This window comes from Paramisgurnus dabryanus, chromosome 9, assembly GCF_030506205.2.
Source record: "Paramisgurnus dabryanus chromosome 9, PD_genome_1.1, whole genome shotgun sequence".
NCBI lineage: Eukaryota > Metazoa > Chordata > Actinopteri > Cypriniformes > Cobitidae > Paramisgurnus > Paramisgurnus dabryanus.
The window spans coordinates 12,431,675-12,453,743 of NC_133345.1; the positions used below are offsets into that span (position 1 = coordinate 12,431,675).

At 38.1% G+C, this 22,069-nt stretch overlaps 1 protein-coding gene across 1 annotated transcript in view; it reads right to left on the reverse strand.

The window, feature by feature from the left end:
- plch1 (phospholipase C, eta 1) overlaps positions 1-22,069 on the reverse strand; it is a 68,551-nt gene that overhangs the window by 35,098 nt on the left and 11,384 nt on the right. Inside the window, exons 2-6 of the mRNA XM_065282975.2 lie at positions 14,716-14,862; positions 10,812-11,055; positions 3,309-3,438; positions 1,929-2,099; positions 1,184-1,277 (exon numbers count right to left, since the gene is read on the reverse strand). Coding sequence (XP_065139047.1) covers positions 1,184-1,277; positions 1,929-2,099; positions 3,309-3,438; positions 10,812-11,055; positions 14,716-14,862 — 786 coding nt within the window. The remainder of the gene's footprint in view (positions 1-1,183; positions 1,278-1,928; positions 2,100-3,308; positions 3,439-10,811; positions 11,056-14,715; positions 14,863-22,069) is intronic.

Sequence of the window (22,069 nt, forward strand, 5' to 3'; positions counted from 1 at the left end):
TTCACTTTTAAAATGGAATTAGCGAAATAAATCAACTTTTTGATGATATTTTAATTATATGACCACTGTAGAAGTTTATGACCAACTGCAGAATTTAAATTTGTCATCTAAATGGCTCTGTTTAATCTGTAAAGCTTTAAGCACCGATCATCTAGGCAATATCATGTAAATTTATGACATCCCTTTTAGTACAACTGGGGAATCATCTCTTGTCATCTCATTTGCAGGGAGCCTCCAGACCAAAAGGAAACATGACAGAGCTCGAACATCAGCAGGGCTTTTCAACATCTGAAGGAATTAAATACTCATGCAGAGATGGCTTCTTCCTCTGAACAGGTAAGACATCAGCAGCGTGACTTAGGTTGAAACATTTACATTACATTTTATCAAGTCAAATTCTGGCAGATATATTACTTGTTCAGATGGCAATTTTTCATATCACTTTTAGTATGCACTTCAATGTACAATTACAGATCCATGCTGATTCAGTTATCACATTTGCATGGCGAAGCACAACGCACATACTGTATAGAAAATAACCGCTATTTTATGTTTTGTGGTCTTGGGCATGAAATAAGTAAAGGGAAAGTTCACCTAAAATAAAAATTCTGTCATCATTTTGTTACAAACCTTTATAAATTTCTTTCCTCAGTTGTTAAAAAGAACACGGTTCAATAAATCATTCATTCATACTTGTATTTCTGAGACAGTAAACAACGCTATATAAGACTAGCCAAGGTCAAGGTCGCTAAGAAGAATGGAAATAATGTGAAGAATGCTACTGTCAACCCAAAAATTGCATCCCTCCTTAAGAAATTCATCCATTTCTTAGGATCTATATTTTGAGAAATGTTTGTAACCAAACCATTTGTAGACCCCATTTACAATAGTATTCTTTTTCCTACTATAGAATCTGGTCCACGGATGGTTTGGTTAAAAACATTTCTCAAAATATCTTCCTTTGTGTTTATCAGAACAAGGAAATTTATACAGATTTGTAACAACATGAGAGTGAGTAAATTATGACAGAATTTTTTGATTTTTGGGTGAACTATCCATTTAAAATGATTTTTAATAACACATATAGCTTGAACCTAAAAGGTATTTTGACATGGACAGAAAAGCTGAACAATTAAAAATAAAAAGCTTAAAAAAGGAGAGCACCACACAGTTCTTACCATACCTTCAATTCCAAGAACTTCATTCTGCTTGTTCTCCTCAGAGACCTCAAACTTATTGATTATGTCCAGACAGTTCTCATGGGTCACATTCGACATCTGTGAAAAGGTAGAGAAGCAATGAAAAGAGCTAGTCAGCCTTAAAAAACCCTTTTCAAGATAGGATCCATAACATGTCAATCATCTGGTCTCTGAGGTTGACCTCTTCTTAAACTGAGATCACGAAAAACCTTCCAACTGCCATCCTGTCACTAAATGACTCCATCTTTCTATCTTGTCAGCACCCTTTCCCTTTCAGCGCAACTTCCCCAAGGGCTCAGGGTCCATGCGTGGGCAGGGACAGAGTATGCTGGGGCACAACCAGGCTTTCTTAGCGTCACACTGGGCTGTTCATAACCTCAGCTGGAAAGCCATTATAATGGTTGACAGAACGCCAAAGCCTTTTACTTTCTAATGCTCAGGCACATATTGAGATAGAACAGGCAAATGGGCTAATGAATGAGAATTGGGTAAATGTTTCAATGAACTGTAAAAAAAATGTATTACATTTTTTTTAAAGCAATAGGTATATAACAATTGTCATTTGCATTTCGTAAAATAATATATTTTGTTTGATTTAATCTTTACATAAAGTAGGTTTAAAGTCATAATGAATTATGTTCTTGTTCTTGTTATCATCTCTTGCCAGCCTGAGTGTAGAAGTACATAAAATTATGAAGACATTTGATCAAAGATGCAGTGACTTCTGACCTTTTGCTCCACGCGCAAAAAATTGCCAAGTTCCTCTGCTGTGAGGTGATCTTTCTTCTCACTAAAGCACATGAGCAGAAGGTAGAGGTCACGTCTTAAAGACATCATCTTATAGAAGACCGTGAATTCCTCAAACGTCAGTGTGCCCTGCTGGTCATCAGTATCTGCTTCCTGTTCAATTAAACACAGAGCGCCAAAGAGCCATTTATACATGCACTGAAGGCACAATATTGTGGAATATCTACAACTAACAATCAAATGTAATGCCATGTACAATACAAAAGCTGTCACTGGGACGGTATCCTTTAAAGGGTACATATAACAAAAATCTGACTTTTTCCATGTTTAAGTGCTATAATTGTATCCCCTGCTTCCATCAACCTAGAAAAAGTATAAAAAAGAAACATCAACCCAGTAACTTAGTTTTGGTAAACCATTCTCTGCAAGCATCTGAAAAATATGGTAAAAATAGGTCATTGAGTTTTGGCTCCCCTTATGATGTCAGAAGGGGATAATACCACCCCTTAAACTGCTTTATCCAACCACGGCACTGATATTTAGTGCAGAGTCTAGCTCATTTGCATTTAAAGTGGCAATTTTAACATGCTATGCTAAGTTATCTATAGTACTTTGAGCTAGAACTTTACATGCCTATTGGGGACACCAAAGACTTATTGACATCTTAAAATGTCTCCTTTAAAAAGTCCTACACTTGGCACCAACATGTACCTTTGACAAATAAATATGCAGCCTTTAGGTACAAAGCTGTACATTTTAAAAGGGTACGACCCCAGTCACAGCTTTTTTACATTTTTTCTGAAAGTGTAGTAGTGTTATATAATACAATATTAATACATTTTGGTAAAAAATAATAAATTCAACTGGAAATACACAAATATTTTCCTCTAAGTGACCAGTTACTAAATTTTCCCTTCCCATTTTTAGGATAAACATTTTGCTTTAGTATAAAAAAGTAAATTAGAAAAAAAAAAAAAAAATTTTCACTAGATGTTGACAACCAACTGCTCTATAAAAACTGATAGGGTAACATTTTAATAGTCGTATTTTCACCTATTCATCTTCTTTTCAATTCACTCAATTCATCTCACTTTGCCGTCAAGAAAAACTAGCACTGTTCACTAACAAATGGCAAATAAAGCTTTAAGATATATTAATCATAAGGTACAAAGAAAATGACAAAACAAGAACATAACTTGTACTTTGGCTGGAGCGAACAGTCCAGACTCAATTAAATTACACATATTCTATAAAGCAGTGGAAATACCGACTGAATTAGTAATGCGCTTATTCTCAGGTAAGTCTTAACAAATAAAAAAGAAGCTTTCAACCTTTTTGACTTTTCGTATCCTCCCCTCATACCTGAAACATTTGTTTGACTTTTCTGCGAGGCAAGTTGACATTCATCTTGTGTAAAAGCTGGTAGATCTCCTCAATGTTCAGATAACCATCTCCATTCTTATCAGCTTCCTCGAAGGTCTGTTTCATCCACTTACAGTAAAGTTAAGAAAAAAGACCACTAGGAACAACGTAACAAAATAAGAACGATGTTGCAAAAGTTGAATTATTATGTTTTAATCTAAATCTTGAATAGTTTTTTGTTATATGTGGTTATTAATTTCTTTTACACAAATTAAGATTTGTGCATGCACACACACACACACACACACACACACACACACACACACACACACACACACACACACACACACACACACACACACACACACACACACACACAATAATATGCTTTTGTTATGCAGTTATACTCCATAAAACTCAATGTACAAGCCAGAAATTAAGCTCTGTTTTTGCACAGACCTACTAAAGGGTTATTGGTGCCACATGGGGATCAACAGTAAAATGAAACATTTTAACTCTCAGCAAAAATGCATGATAATAAGGTGTCATGGCTCTGCAATATCTTGTTGTAATGGAAGTTAAAGGGGACAGAGAATGAAAAACCATTTTTACCTTGTCTTTGTTGAATAATGGTAGTCTACCCACATTCACAAACATACAAAAAGTGCTAGACATGTGCTAAACATCTCAGTCTCATAGAAATTCCTGTTTTAGAAATGTCAGCCAGAAAACGGCCCAATCTGAAAAACTGATGCTTATGACATCACATCACCACTTTAAAATAATTGGCTACATTTTTTGAGTGGCAGCAAAGTCAGCCAATCAGTAATGAGATTGCAAGTTAAGCCAGTAGGGGGAGCCAAATAGGTGCAAAACCACTTGTTTAAAATCCCCCACCCTAATAGAGCTATCTGAGAGAGGTTTTTAGGTAGCTTCTAAGGCATTACAGACCCAAACAACAAATTTTTGTCGACATGTCACATCACAGAACAAGAATAAATACTCCGTTCAATCATTCAATGTCACCTTTAATGGGGCAAAAACCTCCACTAACAATAAATGGGGGGAAAAAATGTAATCTGATGCTAAAAATCAAAGCCAATGTTTTTACTAATCTTTGACATGCCCAAGACTGTAAAAAAGGTTAAAAATAAATGTAGTCCACAATCACTTTTTATATTGAAAATCAGTCATTTTGTGTGTTTTTCCCCAAATTTAAAGAGTTAAAATCATGGATTTTTTTGTAATGATTTGGTAGTTTTGCAAATGTATGCAAAAAAATGGACATTTACAGCCGTTAAATTAATGTGTTCATCCAGGAACAACAAAGGGTAGTAAATTTGCACACGGCGTATTGTTGAGTTTTTAAAAAGTATTTTCTTAAAATATGTGTACGGTAAATATAAGATTTGTCACCAAAAATCATTCCATTTGCTGAAACATAGAGAAAGTTATGGCCAAATTAAGACAAAAAAAAACCCTAGTGGATGAAAACATCCTTAACAACACAAAAGGGTAAATAAAAGGTAAAATAAATAAAACATTTATAGGATGTTAAAATAAAAAAAATGTTAAACTCTCAAACCGACTCCTTTTTAAGTATGGCTGTACAATAAAACAGAATTCTGTTTAAAAAAAAAAAAAAATGTGTCCACATAAGTCTTATAATAATTATCCTTTTTTTGTCATTTGTGATGTCACACAGTTGAAAGTCTCCGCGTATTTACATGATTTGCAAGGTACATTTGCAAATGATACATGAGGTCATACCTCTGCAATTCTTTGATCAATTAATTTTTAGAAGTACTGTATGCTCAAACTCTAATGACAGCAATTTGATCGCTGATCCACTGGTAGAGAGAGCGAGAGAGAGACAGAGAAAAAGAGAGAGCACGGCCCTGTACAAAAGTAGAAATAAAATAAAAATTAAGCTATTACATGACTATTATACACATTTTTTTCGGGACGTTCTTGCGACCCGGTGGCAACTTGTCCACGACCCGGTAATGAGTTGCGACCCGGTGGTTGGGGACCTCTGACATAGGGAAAATTTACACTCTTAGAAAAAGGGTCTTAAAGCTGTGACTGAACGGTACCCTTTAAAAAGTTCCTAATATGTACCATTGAGGTACTTGTATGAACTCTTTAGGTCCAAATGTGTTCTTTTTGAAAGGGTACTGGCCCAGTCACAGCTTTTGTATCTTTTTTTGAGAGTGTACAGCCAGTCGGTTGTTATCACAAAATAAAAAGCGATATAAACGCAAAGTGGAAAGGTCTTGAAGGGGTTTACTTTGTGACAACAACTGGCTGGCCATAAGTTATCCCACTTATTTCACCACTACTTGGCATATGAGTAAATGATTGGACATTAAACTAAACCTTGGCTACAAAATGTGCTTCCTAGTGGCTTTAAGTCAAGACACAAAGTAGATTTCATTTATGCGTAAGAATTAAACTGCACCAGTCAAGATAACCTCGCAGTACCCGGATGAGTGTGTTATCAGTTTAAACATGATTTTATATCAAAATGTCATAATTGATCAGAATCAAGTGTCACTGAGAGCAGTGTAACAGTCAGTGAGCTCGTGGGGCACATGTTACACAGTAAAAATTTACAGTATGTGCGATTCTAGAGGAGCCTTTCATCCAACAGAGTAAATGACTCTGTCCCAGTCATTATTAAAATTAAATGTACCTTTTCCAAACACCACGATTGGTCTCCTGTAATTGATCTGTTAAGTCTGCGATATGTGATACATTTTTTAAATTTTTAAATTACAAATCTTCTACCTAGCCTCATAAAAGCCTCAATTCATGCATTATACAAGAACTGGCCATTTAAAATAGCTTTAGATGGAGTGTAACATGTTCAAAGGACTTTCTTGAGGTTAACAAAATGAAGAAATTACAAAATAATTAAGTTTCCTAGGAACAGGAATTCTATAATCAATATCACTTTTCTGTGCATCATTATGCATGACATCAGGCATTTCTCTCATCACAGCCCTAACACAATTAGCACTAATGCACAATTGAGAGATACCCATAGCAGCCAAACATACAGTTCGGTCCTGTAGGACATATTGTGACTGCTGATATGTGTTTTCCCTGCAAAAATGGCCATCTCGACAGCTGAACTGAACCGAGCTCTGCTTAAATATCTCAGGCCATCTGTCGAGCGAAATGCTGCTGCGCTATTTGTCTCATTAAGGGAATAGATCTTGAATGATGAGATCTTAAAAACACAGAGCTGGATCTCCATTCACTTTGATTGCAAATGCATGAAGAAAACAGTAAAACTGTTTCAGCGCTTTAATTGCACGCAAAAATCTGTATCTCATTCACAACAGCAATCCAACATAACCAGACACAGACACACATCTTTTCTACTGTATACAAACTGAGCTTATTATAAAATCCACCTTCAATACAAAACTCAACTATTCTTTCTTTTATACTGTCAGCAGAATTTTAAAAGAAATATTAGTTCACATTTTCCATTGACACGGGCAGCAGTAATTCATTAAATGATGGAGAAAAGCAATATAACTGGGAATATATCCAGAAGACCAGTGCAGACGAGTGTGCTTTTTGCATTTAATAAGCCAATTCAGATGCATAGGAATAGAAATGAAAATTAATGTGTCATGACAATCAATTTGTGAGGACATTTTACAGGTCCTGACTAAACAAACAGGCTGGTAAATAGGCCAAATCATGTTTTCTTTAAATATGAGGTGCATATCATCGCTGTCCGGCAGAAACCCTGTATCATACATTTAATTAATTATTTAAAAATACACAGTTTTAGACATACAGTATGTCTAAAACTGTGTATTTTTTAAATAACTAAACACAGAAGGTTTTACCAACAGTTTGCAAATTCAATGGAATTACAAAATTTAGACAAAAGCGCTTTTTAATATTGTACATTGCTTACATGGTTTATATCTGTCTGTTGGTTTTGAAAACGTGACCAATATTAATGATTTATAAAAAAAAATGAAATACCGAAATATTAGGTTTCTGGCTGACAGGAACAATAAGTTACTGTGACAGTTTAGGGAATAGAAAATATAATTAGCTTGATATGAAATCAATTGAAGACTATAAAAAATCCTCACTAGCGTTTTTCCATTGCATAGTATCCCACGGTTTGGTTTGAGTCAGGTCAAACCAAACGGTGGGTTACTATGCAATGGAAAAGCGCCATATGTGTGTTCTGAGAGAGTGAGTGTGTGTGCTGCTGTTGTGCATGTTTGTGTACTGTATGTGGTGAGGGTTATCAGTAGTGAGACATTAACTGTCAGGTAATCGATAACCTAAACAGAAATGGAAAAGATTTTTATATAGTATGACAGTTGGCAGAGAGACTGTGATGAATAAGATTACAGGCAGAAAACTTTCTGTGATTAAAAGGAAAAGAACAAGAAAGGGACGAACCTTGAAAGTCATCCAAAAACAGCGGTCGATTCAGGTAACAGCAGTGCGATTAGACATTTGATCAGAGAGGCATTAACATTTAACCAGAGCTGTATGAAGCAGAAATGACGTGTCATTTAATGCTAATCCACTCTCTTTGATCTATAAAAGCGTGTCTTTGCTAGAATGTATGCTTAAATTTATATGCCTGCGTGCCAGCGTGTGATAAAAGATCATGCTTTTACAAATATTACACAGTCATGGCATAAAGTATGTTTGCCATCCAATAATAATCTGTTATAGGGTTTAGGAGCTGTCAGCTAAACAGAGGGCAGCACCAGCCCCACAATCCTATACTGAGCTTGATTCAGAATGATTCATTAAAAAAAACAATCAAACAAATTGTGACCCTGTCCGTCAAATCCAGACTAAAGTCCTATAATCTAGTCAGTTTGATTTCACTTATTGATTTTGCAATGATTTTAATCTTTGACTTGATCTTACTCAGTCGATATTAAAGGCGCTCTAAGCGAATCTGTGTGACGTCACTTCTTGTTGACATTCGAAGTGTTGTCAAACAAAACTCCTCCCTCTCTCTCCCCCTTGCCCCTCCCTCTCCCTTCCGTGCTTCCTCACGCGCACTAACCCTAGAGTCACATTAGCTACAAAAGTGAGCGACACCGAGCGACAAGCACTCGCTTGATGGGCGGTCCTGGGCATGCCTACTCCTGGTTGCTTGGCAACAGTAAAGCGGCATCAAAAGTCACTTCAGAAGCATTGTTAAGTTACAAGAACGTTTTTTGGATTTAAAAGTATTTATTTCTCGATAAAAGTAACAAAATATATGAGATAAAATGACAAACTTATCAGATATACACAGAAAAACACATTTTCCACCATCTTGAATTATTTTCTTCGACTCAAGCCACTACGTCACACTGCCACTTCACTCTAATTGGCAGTCGCTTTGTCGCATCGCTCATCATTTGCATAAAATAACCTTTTTGTCTATTTTGGCCCCACCTTGCTCGGCGCAGCAGCAAGCTCGTTGCTGGCAAACGACTACTCCCATTGAAAATGAATGGTAGCCTGTCGCTCTGTCTCTTGTAGCTACTAGACTTGTTCGACTTCATGCGGCGCTGCAAGAACCGACAGCAGGAGGACGTCAAAGTACCGCAAGAACGATTCAAATAAATAATACGAAATGTAATTTCGTCTTGCGGCACTTTAATGTCATCCGCCTGTCAGTTCTAGCACTGCCGCATGAAGACGAAGAAGCCTAGTGTGACTCTAGAATAACCCCCCCCAAACCCCACCCCCAAATCCTTCTTGTTGTTTATTGGGTAGAACATATTTGTTATGTTTCGTGGTTGTACGCCACTTTGTTTTTGTTACCGTTTGTGGAGCCTGGGCTGTCTACAGATATCGCGTTTTTTACAGTATGTTCAGGGGACAGGCAGCTAGCAGATAGTTTGCTGTATGTACAGTAACAAAAAAAATTTTTATGGCCTAAAACCGAGGAGCAACCTTCCGATCTCTCTGATGAAGCCAATACGGAAGTGACTTAAACTGCAATTCATCGACTGGCTGCTAGAGGCAGGCTCCAAAAGGGAGTCAATTCCCATTTACCCCCATGTTAAAATAGCCAACTTTAAAGTAGAAAATAATATGTTTACAGCATGGTTTTTGGTCTGTATAGCTAGGTTTGCCCCTCAGTTTGACAACTGTGAGGGGGGTGAATTTTTTTGTAACCCCTCCGTTAAAATTATATGAAGCTTTAAAGTTCTGCATAATTAAGGGCATGGCCACTTGAGTGACGGGTCAATAGAATCGAGCCAGGGGGCGTAGTTTTAGCCACCAGACACCTCAGCTTCACCCACGTCCCGCCTCTTTACCCATTTTTGGATATTCGCGAGTGATGCGTGATGACGCGCGGCCAAAATGGCGAAGGCAGGCAACGGCAGGCAACGCCTACTTTAAGCTTCAAAAATGATCTTCAGAAAACAATGGGTGACGTCACGGACAATATGTCAATCTTTTTTACAGTCTATGCCTAAAACGCTTTAATTCGCTTAGACCGCCTTTAAAGAGATATCAAGCTTTTTATTTTCACTGAATGTTCTTTAAATTATGAAGTTCAGTTCAGTTCAGTTCAGCAAATTTATTTCATGAAGTAATGATTTTATGACACTAAATCACAAACATGACTTTTTGCTGGGTTTTCGCAAGCAGGAAAAAGTTTTATATACTACACAATATGAAGTTTTGATGACAAAATGTGAATAGCAATGCAAGGATTACTGTCTCCTAATATCCAAACACAACGACAAAGCAAATAATCACCAAGTTCTCAGTGAAATGGGTGACAGTCGATCTGTCGCCCAGCGAAATTTCCTGCGGCCATATGCTAAGCGTCAACTGTTTTGGTGGATTATAATGACTGCCCCCTGATGACTCAAGCCTCTCTATGAGAATAACAGACAGAAGCATAAGGGTAGAAACATAAGAGCAGATCTGACGTTTTATCTTCACCTCCTCTCAGGCCGCATCTTTCATGTGAGGCTGTGCTTTTGTAAGAACTCCCTGCAGAGCGAGACGCCCTAAAGCACTGAACTACACACAGCCTAATAGACCGAGTCAAGGAGCTCTCTCACGCTCGCATTCTCTCTTTGTGTTTCTTTCTTTGTAAGCCAGTCTAAATCAATCAGTCAAAATCAATCACAAGCCTTTTCTTGACTCACTCTCTCTCTCTCTCTCTCTCTCTCTCTCTCTCTCTCTCTCTCTCTCTCTCTCTCTCTCTCTCTCTCTCTCTCTCTCTCTCTCTCTCTCTCTCTCTCTCTCTCTCTCTCTCTCTCTCTCTCTCTCTCTCTCTCTCTCTCTCTCTCTCTCTCTCTCTCCTCAATACATTCATTAATGTATTCATCCACCCACTCATCCATCCATCCACCCATCTATTAAAGGAACAGTTCACCCAAAATATGTAATTCTCTCAACATCAACTTTTAAAGCCTGCATTATTTTTTATGAAACGCAACTTCTGCCAGGTTGTCAAACTCTTAATGTGAAAGCTATAAAGGATATTGGTCATGGGTGCGCTGTCTCTTGGCTAGCGAGTCTTCATCGCTGATACCGGCCATCAGATATCTGAGTCCTGTCACCCACGTCCGCGCTTCTTCTGCATTCGACGTGACCAAATCCAAAGACTCCATGTGGTTGCCATGGTAAATAGTGAAACAACAGCTCGGATCAAAGTTCCCCTCCGCATGGCGATGGAAGATGTCAGACTGATGGCCCTCCGTGACCTTGTAGAGTGAGTCGATAGTGACTGAGTAGAGAGAAAAGAGAAATTGATGGTCGAACCCACATGCTATAAGTGACCAAACAGCAGTGATGCATTGACTACCAGCAATTTTCTGACCTCTATTACTTTAGTACAATGAAGGTTTTGCTTGGATGAATTCTGAGTTAAAGTGAAATTAATAGAAAGTCAAGAAAAAAGGCACACTGAATCAGAATCTATGCATCACTGACACTGAAGATTTGTTTGAAAAGCAATAATCTAATCAATCTCATTTCTTTTCAAATAACAATATATAGTATTTCATTCCTTGTTTTTCTTTTTTTCTCATTTTTAGAGATACTGTAGTTCAGTAAAAAATTAAGATCTACACATAAATAGCTTCCATACAATAACAGTTTTCATACAGTTAACATTGACCAAGGCTTGTCAAGCTAAAAAAATGAGTCATTATTCATTGATAATACTCACTGCAGCTCTAAAATCAAATATGGCACCGCTGGCTTTATCGCCGCTTTATGTCTTTTATAGTGACATCCCATAATCTTTATGAACTGTGTGTGGCCCTGTAGCTTAAAGAGATACTCCAGCCAAATATCAAAAGTTGTTCCCTGATCCCCGCTTTCTCCCATTATAAGCTTGGAAAAGCAAGGATATTTACTAAAATAACTCCAAATGTGTTCCTCTGAAAGATGAAGGATATACATAACTCGGATTGCTTGAGGATGAGTACGTCAAGGGGTAATTTTGATATTTGGCTGGAGTATCCCTTTAACTGGCAAAGTACTGTGCTAGCCCCACAAACACTAAGTGTTAGATTCCTAAAGGACACACATTCTAATAAAAAATTTATATTTTGAGTGCCCTGTAAGTCACTTAAGATAAAAATGTCAGCCGAATGCATAATGTAAAATGTTAAAAATTTCATTAAAATAATTAAAAAAAATATTCTAAATATTTTTTAGAATATTCAGTTTTTTTCTATTCGTTTGAAAGAAATTCAGCATTTATAGTACTCAATTTTAGTTGCCTGTGTGTCAACATGTTGCTTTACATGAGAGCACAAAGCCTGACAGTCACTGCAGGCGCCGTGTGATTTCTGTCCACTTGAGTCTTATCAAAAATCTAAACCCACCCAAACCTCTGAATATTTTAGTAATGCCTTTTTAACACATCTTTAACACTCCTCTCATGATAATAATCTTACCCAGCAGCTCCGTATGTGCTTCAGAAACCCAAGTCACATCAAACCCTCCGATCCCTTAACCTGACAATGAGCTCTGCACAATCTTCCTATTAAAAATTATGCAAATGAAATAACAAAGAGTCTTATCTTATGAGAGCGGTTCACAAACAGCTATACGGCAGAAGGCAGCCAAAAAGAGAGACGGGGAGTGAGAGGTGGGGAAAGAGGATGGTAGGACAAAAGCACTTGAGCTTTTATTAGGCTACTCTGTAATAATCTACCCATCAGGGTTGGCTAACAATAGCTCGTGGAGCAAGCGAATATAGTCAGGAAAGAACAAGATTTATTTCTAGCGTGCTACCGGAACGGGAGAAAGGGAATGTTTATTGGGGAATTCACTTAAACCCAAAGAAGCCAAAGCACAGACACAGTTAGTGAGATAGTGGTGTGTTTCCGGAAGCCCCCGGCCTATGATTCATACGCAGCTCTTATGTAAGAGAGAAGAGCTGCGCTCAGACAAACGACATGTCAAAATTTACACGACTGCTTTAACAGGCAAGCAGAAGGAAATAAGTAATACAAAGGGATTAAAGGAGAGGATAAGAGAGGGAGAACAAGAAAGAGACATCAGAGAATTGACAAAGAGGATCTTGCACAATGAAAGAAGAATGTTTGTATAATACACAATGATTACAATTCTTTCTGTTGTTGTTGTTTTTGAGTGGTGCTGCTAATTCTGCTGACTAAAGTTGGAGTCTAGCTAACTTCCTTATCATTTAAAGGGATGGTTCACCCAAAAATGAAAATTTGTTGTTTATTTACTCACCCACAGGCCATCCGATATGTTGGTGACATTTTTTCTTTAGTAGAACGATAAAGTAGATATTTTGCATAAACTGCAGTGGTCTGTGATTCATATAATTCAAGTCAAGGGGTACCTGCACTTTCAGATATATCCAATACAAAACAAAACCCCCACGGCTCCAGGTAACATACTGATGTCTTGTGAAGCCAATAGATTGTTTTTTACAAGAGATTAAATGTTATTTACAGCATTATTAGTGTTAATGCGGAGCCTCTGGCTGTTTATCAATATGCGTTCTTCAGCAATCTTGCATCCTCGTGTTCTCGCTCTACGTCATCAACAGTCGAATCTCAATTCCAATTCTCAAGAACGCAAGTACAGAGGAAGCATGAAAATACCCGAATGTGTTCTTGATATCGAGGATGCATCGAGTACAGACTTGCGCGCTGAAACCACTTTACGCCCCAGAAGTCACTGCGGAGGGATGAAATGCTTTTTTTAATCTTTAGAAAGATTGTATGCTTATATTAACATCAGCCCATTCTTGTGATAAATAGCACACAGTGTGAAAGTTCCAATTTCCAATTTTGTGTGCATATGATACGCCATTTAATATACTGGTTTCTAATTTTGTTCTGTTTTTTTACCATTATCACTTGAATTTGGGGTTAGAACTACTTTTTGTTACATAAAATGACATCCTAACCCAAACCCCAATTCTAACCCCAACTACAAGCGACCATAGTTTAAAAATAGACAAAAACATAAAGAAACCTATTAAATGACATCCTAAAGCAAATCCACAATCTAACCCCAAACCCAAGCGACAATGGATTAAAAGACGGCAAAAAAGATGAGAAACAAATACATAAAACAACACAAAAAGGTGCTTCCTATTAACTCTTTCCCCATCAGCGTTTTTTTTTTAAGGTGCCAGCCAGCGGCAGCATTTTTCATGATTTTCACAAAAGTTTAATATCTTCCAGAGATGTTAATATATAAAATCTTAAAATATATAAACATACAATGAATCAAATGAAAGAACAAACCATCTGCTTTCAAACAAACAAAAAACCCTGTTTCATCCTATTATTAGTTCTCTTTTTATCACCTCTCAAATATGGGTTTCTTCAAAAACACCAAATTTCAAGCAAAAAACTGAGATAATTCCCTTTTTGTGAAAGACTTTTGATAGAGATCAGATACAGCGCTATCCTCAAAACTTACACGGACATACAGCTGCTTGCCCTAATACTTCCAGGTTTTATAAGTTGTGGAAGAGTGCCTTGTATGTAGTGCACGACTTTTCACACTGAGTGGTATTTATACGGGAACAAGTTGTGTTCAGCCGTGGTTACTACAAGAAATTGATGAAATTGCTAACTTTCAAAAGGGGCTAAATCATGGAACTGTTTAAGCAGAAGCATCTGTAATCTTAACAGCCCGACTGGTGGTGTTTCAAGATCAACAACCTCCATAGTTATGAGAAGAGTGAGAAGCAGGTTCCTTAGATGGTCTGATACAACATTAGACTAAACACTGTTCAAAAGTTGCATAAATCTACTGTGAGAAGGTCTGCAGCTGTATTGAAGACAAATGGTGGATAAACACATAAATACATTAATGGGTATTAGCTATTCTCCTAATGTTTCACATTATTTTGTCCACCCTCTGTATCTGAATGCATGTGACTTACTCTTGGCTTTCTCGCTCTTGCGAGATGGTCTCCAGCGGATGCACGACCGGTGTTCATCCAGATAGAAGAGTCGAACTAGACTTTTAGAACCAGTCTTTAGTTTCACCATCTGAGTCCCGGACTGCATAACACTCATGCATCGCTCAACTGCGGAGAACACAAAACAAACACATATACGTTCACTGAATTGATGGTCAAAAGCTAGCTGTACATGTACATTTACATAAAAATGGATTCTGTCACTAAAACATTTAACAGGTTGGAAGAGTTGATGATAACTGGTTGATAAATTAGACTGCATGAGAACAGATGCCATTTTAATTCTGACATGCATGTGTACAGCAGTTATGGAGAATGTAGAACTGAAAAATAGGCGAAATTACAACCAGGAAGGAGAAAACACGGTGAAACAGGTAACCTACGGTAGCACTGTAGGTTCGAAAACCCTTCTTCAGGCTGTATGAGGCCTATGAGAAGTCTACCACTAGATCTACTGATGCAACACAGCAGGGCTTGTCTGCAACCCTGCTCATCTTAACTGAGTAAGATGGCAACTTTATGTCCTTCAGGGCTTTTGGGACCAATCGGCTTCGAATACGCTGACAGATCTGAAGCTCTCCAAATAAAACTTTTGCAGAAGCTGGCACCCTGCAGAAAAAAGAGCCGTAGAAGAAAGAGACGGAGATACAGATGCAGTGTTTGCGTTGGCTCGTTTTTTCTCCTTTGGAGAATAAAGGCAGATTAAGCTTGAAGACCCTCTGTAGACCTAATGAAACATTTGAGTGTATGGGAAACTACTGTATACTTTCAGATGTTTAGCAGATGTTTAGTTCCATAAAATCAAAGCAGACAATACCCACTGATGTTAAAAATATACCATTAAAGAAGTTGATACAGCTTATGTGCTACATTTCAGATCTTCTGAAGCCATATAGAGATTATTGTTCTTTAGCTCGAGGGGCCTTTTCTTTAAAAAAAACTGACAACTTTTTCGTTTCAAAGTACAGTTTTATACTCTTATGTACTCTTTGACCGTTATTGTCTATTTGTAAACAACAAAAATGCAAATTTGTGAAAATGGTGATGTCATGCACATGTGTATTAAGCTTTCTGACATTGTGTGATGTCTACTGGCTTGGTGTGCATAATACAGTGTTTTATTCGTTTTAGTGATTTTACATGAATGAGGTCATTTTAGGGATGGGCAATATAAACAATATGCAATATAAACGATAGAAAATTGGCATACGATAGAGATTTTAAATCTATTGCACTATCGCGATAATGCGTGTTGATGACACAATCTACCCGCGAACTTTAGAGCCACGAGCTGCAGCCGAATAAACATGGATGAAAGCGTCAGCGAAACAGAGGAACTCGTGAAAAAGACAGATGCAACATTATTTGGATTTAAGCCGTCCAACAAGCAGCTGGAAAATATACTCTGTAGAGCAAGGGTGTCCAATACGGCAATTCTGGTAGATCGCACATAAGTTAACTGCTGCTCCACGCAGGAAATTGGCATTATGGTCTAGTAATTGTGAAACATGCAGTATATATATGCAGTATAGTCCTTACAAGCATTTAAAGTGTTTAGTGTTATAAAAATAATTAACTGTGTTTTTTAGCAGATAGATCTTGTCGGCTTTATCATTTTAAAAGTAGATCACCACACAAAAAAGTCTGGACACCCCTGCTGTAGAGTGTGTCAGGCAAAAGTTCCAGCTAAGAGAGGTAACAAGACTAATCTGGCCATAACGGTTTACTTTTACTTACTTTTTTAGCAGTTTGGCTTTTCTAAGGGTCTATATAACCTGTTCTGAAATGAGTCTATTGAAATTATTATATCGCAATACATATCGCTATCGCAAGAGGCTGCAATGTATAACGCAATATGGATTTTAGGCCATATCGCCCATCCCTAGGTCATTTTGACAACAACATTGTCGTGTAAACATAACCTGAGTCTCTTTAAAAATATACCAGGGTTAATCGTGTCATGAGAAGGTACTCGACAAGCATCTCTATGCAAGCTCAGAAAACATCCTCTATGAAGCACACACTAATCATATGAACAGCATACATTTGCATAAACTCTCTTCAACACCGGCGCTTGCATAACATTACAAAGTATTGCACTTCTTGTGGAACAAAACGCTTGTGGGCAGGAATACTGGGATGGATATGGATCAGCTGGAGTAGGAGTTAACATAATGGACAGGACAATTCCAAAGGATTTAAATTCAATCTTACTCTTCGGGACAGATGTCAACACATAGATGCATACACAGAAACGATCGACACACGCTTGTCTACTAGATGATTAGTAAAACGTAATGAAAGCAGGCTTAGACCCTGTGCACAAATTCAGCTCTCATCATCTGTGAGGATGAAGTGGAATTAACAGTCCTGAAATTAATTGAAGGACCAAAAGGCGAAAAATGCAATCCAGAAATAAAGTGAAACTCATTATGCTCCAATTCACAAAGGACAAACGCCAGGTTTGTGTGCTAAAATACTTACTTCTGACAGCCCATGTTAGCAATGGGTCTATGGGTAAAAACAATGAAGCTTGTAAATATGACCCAGATTATGATGGCCATACATGTAAAGACCATGTTGTACCCTGATCCAGATCTATAAAGGATCCAGAATATTCCTCTCTGCCACCATACATTCTCTCCACTGAATTATCCAAAATGAGAAAGAGAAATGGCATCCCTCTTTGGTCCCGACCAAATCTCTGGCCCACTTTCACTATCTGCACTTCACAGATTGGGACACAAACCACAATCCAATTAGATTTGACATAACCATGAAAGACAATGCTTTCTATTCCTCCATAACAGTTTCTTCGTCCTCCTCTCCTGACACTTAGCTTCGGTATTGGTTTGCACCCAGATAGATTTTTGTTTGTGGTGTGAAGCTCATCATTGAAACTGTTGCTTTTATAAGGGGTTATGACACAAAAAAGTGAATAAAAACACAAGGGGCAAAAACTGAGAAAGTTTTTGTGCACAGTTCATTACAAAAGTGCTTCTTGTTATTATGAAAGATTCGGGTCACCATCCAAAGCACATTAAGATACTGTTAGGAAGAAAAACAGACTCTCTGGTCTTATTAGGTGCCTGGTCTACTATAGCTTTCAAAGCTTAAATCTTTTTCATACATCCCTAATGTTTTTCTGAAGTCTTGTCCAGATATTGGATTTTAAACCTTTTTTACTTATTATTGTTTCTCAGCTGAAACAACAGAGAAACTTCTTGAGAAAAGTGCCAAACAGCATCTAGCAATAGCATAAAGATTCACACAGGTAATAACGTTGCAGTTTCTCATATTTCTCTCTATAAACTCTTTCAAGCTGAAGCCTGTCAGTGATTCTTCCTGTGGACGAAGGCATTATTGATTTTCATTCTTATGAAAGCAATGGCTGTATTTTTCTTCTGAAGCACACTGTTCATAAATAAACCTGCTCTTATGTTTTCTCTCCACTGCAGGGTCAATCCACGTCTTGCCTTCCAGCAGGATTTAGATGAGTTTCAACTGAAGTTTGAAAGCACATTTTGCAACGAAGAGATAAGCAGCAACAACCACTACTTTTATCTTTAAGGGAATTGAGGGGGGCATGGGGCACTCTCGATGATAGGCTTTACCGAAAGCTGTGTGGCATCATTACATTGCCGTTCCAGACACCTTTTGGAGAGATTCCTATGCAGGAGGGGGAATCTTAAAATTTATGTTAAAGCTGCAGTTTATATATATTTATCTGACACAACTGGGTTGTTGCTGTTACACGCCTGAACCACCTGAACTTTAATTAACTGCAATTAACCCTGCATTAGTTTGTGCTCCTCTCATCCTCACTTTGTTTTGACCCATATATTTCAACTGAAAGGCAGGCTTGTGATTTTGGACCAGTATTGTGTTTTTACGCATATGTCTATTAATGTGACATACTAACATCAAGCGTATACTATCCACCTGTTTCTCAAACGTGGAAGTAAGTGATGTGACATATTTCCTCTCCGGTCCGAGACTTCCGTTTTAATAGCCAGCCGGTAGAGGGGCGTGGTGGGAGCACGCATAAAACATGATTTAAACAGTTAATATTTACTACACCTGCCATGTATGAACCAGTGTGACAATGAAATTAAGAAGTGACTTGATATATGAAGATGTATTCAATCATTTCGTGTTGTTGATCGGAGGTGACGGGTCTTTAATGCGCAACTATAAAAGCAGAGACATACCGGTATCTTTACAATGGGAAAGTCAGTCGACACCCTCTGGTGTGAGTTTTTTTGTAAAAGGCAATTTTTTTATGGAGTTCTCGCGGTCTGACACAGACAGCAGTATTTTTATCATTCACCACATTGTAAGTTATTTGAACAAACCCTAATAAACATATTAAACTACTCCATTTATTGAGTATTGTTTTCTTTTTATGAAAATATTATTACATATCACTTCTTACCCCTCGTTCAGACAGCCAGCGACGTTATCGCTGTGTGTCGCTCGTCTCTTTCAGTGAGGCGTTTCTAAATCTGCTTGTCATAAACAAATGAGTACCATCCAAGCCAGTAACTGACGAGAGAAGGATGACGTAAACTCCACTGCTTTGTTCTCATTGGTAGTCGCTCCCGAAAGTCGCTTGACATTTGCATAAAGTTAAACTTTTCTTAACTTTCTCGCATCGCTGGACACGCCCATACGGTCGCCAACGGTCACTTTCGCTCGTGTCGCCGGAAGTCGCCAGGTTTCCATTGAAATGAATGAGATCGCGTCGCTCTGCTACTGCTTGTCGTTGGCTGTCTGAATGGGGCGTTACGCAGGTGGAGACATTAGCTTATGAAATTATTAGCTTAATACTTTTTAGTATTTGCTTTTTGATTTTAAACATAACAAAAGTACGCACAAACACATTACAAACTATTATAAACATTAACTAAGCAGATTATGTTGTATATATTCTGTACTGTAATCGCATTTTTGTAATAATATATAGTAGCAGGATGGGGTTAAAACAAATGTTTTGTAGAGATTTACTGTGTTTGTATCAGCTATTATGGAAACCCCTAACTGCACAAATTATGTCGGTCTTCTTGAATTTCATAATAAACATTAAACAGACAGTCAAAACGGCACACTTGTGTCCTTCACAATAACTATCATTAGCTTTAGTGGCTCACCGGTAGTCATAAACCGGAAAGCTCAAAGATGGCGGCGCCCACATTTACGTCAATAAACAGGTGGATATTAACAACCAGAATCAAGAGAATCTTGGCTGCAGGGTCGTGTGTGTGTGTGTGTGTGTGTGTGTGTGTGTGTGTGTGTGTGTGTGTGTGTGTGTGTGTGTGTGTGTGTGTGTGTGCGTGTGCGTGTGCGTGTGCGTGTGCGCGTGCGTGACAGGTGTGCAGAGATACTCTCTCAAAGACACTTGTGCAGCTGTTTATGCAGATGTACTCGCTATGTTATAGAAGAAAGTTTGCAAGTTCATCCAGAGCCAGACAGTGTGTACCTTTTAGCAAACATTTATGCAGAAAAGTTTTGCTTTTGTGATCAGCGTCTCTTGGTGTTTTGACATCATGGATCTGAATGTCTCCCGACTGCAGTACCATCAACATGCAAGCTGTAATTTTGATAAATGGTTTGTGGCTCACTGTGATTTATTTTAAATAACACACTTTATATCACACTTTTATTTCAGAAACAGAGGAACTCTGTAGAGGAAATGAAAACATGTTGCTTCAGTTTGACCTCTAACTTTCCATACGAAGTGCATTAAAAGCATGTGGAGAACTGTGTCCTTTTGTTAAGGACTCAGTGGGTCCCATCGATCCAAACAGCTGTGACTTGAATTTTAAAGACACTGAAACAACAAATCAAAGGGCACAACAACTTGCACAAGGGCACTCAGCATCCATGCACACAGCGGGACATGCAGTCTCTACTTGAATGCCAAAACACTTTAATTGGTACTTCCGATGACCAAACGAATGGGTTTGGGGAAACACCCCCGGAGGTTTAAAGGCCATGTACAAGTGCATGCTCTCCAATTGGGGATCATCAATTACATCTCCAAATTAAGAAATCCATTTTAATTAGTGGTCAAAACTAATGAACAGTCTCTCTCTCTCGCCATGTCTCCTCAATCTCTTCGTCTCTTGCCCTACTGTTGGACTCCTATTACTGTTATTATTACCCTGAGTCTCCCCAGCTCATTTGAAACAAATTAGTCTTGTGTTGAGTAAACCTTCACGCCCGATTACCGCTCTCCTCACTGTGGGGATTCGGCGCGGCACTCGAGGGAATAAAGAGAGGGAGGGCAGAGTGTTCATTAGGCTGCAGAGAGAGGTGAGAACTCTCGAGGATGAGGATTGAGACGAGCCCCTTACCTCCAGCCTCCCCTGCCATTTCATGACCTGATAATGATAAGTTAAAGTGACAGAATTAATTTCACTCCGGTGCAGAATTTCTCCTATAGCACATTCTCAATAGATGTAGATAGTTGCTCTGTCTTTACTCTGAATATATAGAATTAATATATGAGAATTAAAACAATTTAACAATTAAAATGTAAAATTTTATAAAAATATATAAACATACTAACAGCTTGCGCCAGCGCAAACCTATAATTTTGGCGTTAAAGCTATGGTCTACGATTTCAAAGATTGTTTTTTATTAATAACCTCGTTTAGATGCTGGTTACGGTTCTACAGTAAAATCCTAACAATATGAAGAGAAAAAAGAATGAAAAAAATCTATTCACTCTATTGGGTGTACAGCGGCAGAGAAGTTTACCAATGTAAGCTGTCCGGCCGGACGGCTTACATTGGTCAACTGCTCTCATCCAATCCCCGCTCCACTTGAAACTCCACCTTGCGCTCCGCCCCGCCCCCCTGCTGCGACATGAAATTTCTGACAGTGTATGGTAGCTAGCAAAGTGGCAACAGCTCATAAATGGAGAAAAAACAAACCGACAGCAGCAAGCGGCCCCTACAGTAAAGGTTGGAAGAAAGAGAAAGTCTGTAGAGGAAAGAGCAGAGATAAAAAAATGTGAATAACGCCGGACTCAAAGTCGAATTAATATAGGGTCCACCATCTACCGTTGTAGGAAGCTTAAGGAAGATTTGGGACTGAAAACCGACGCTGACATGGATGACTTTTTGTTGAGCAGGTAACTTAAGCATTTATTTATACTTTTATGGTGTGAGGTGTTACATAAATATCTTTATATCAGTCTGACAACATGCTCATGCTGCCGGTCGGCATTGGACTGTTAGCCGTTTAGCATCGCCTATCACGGGTCAAAGTAATTATATTTCTTGAAGTGCTTGAATATATTTCAATAGGG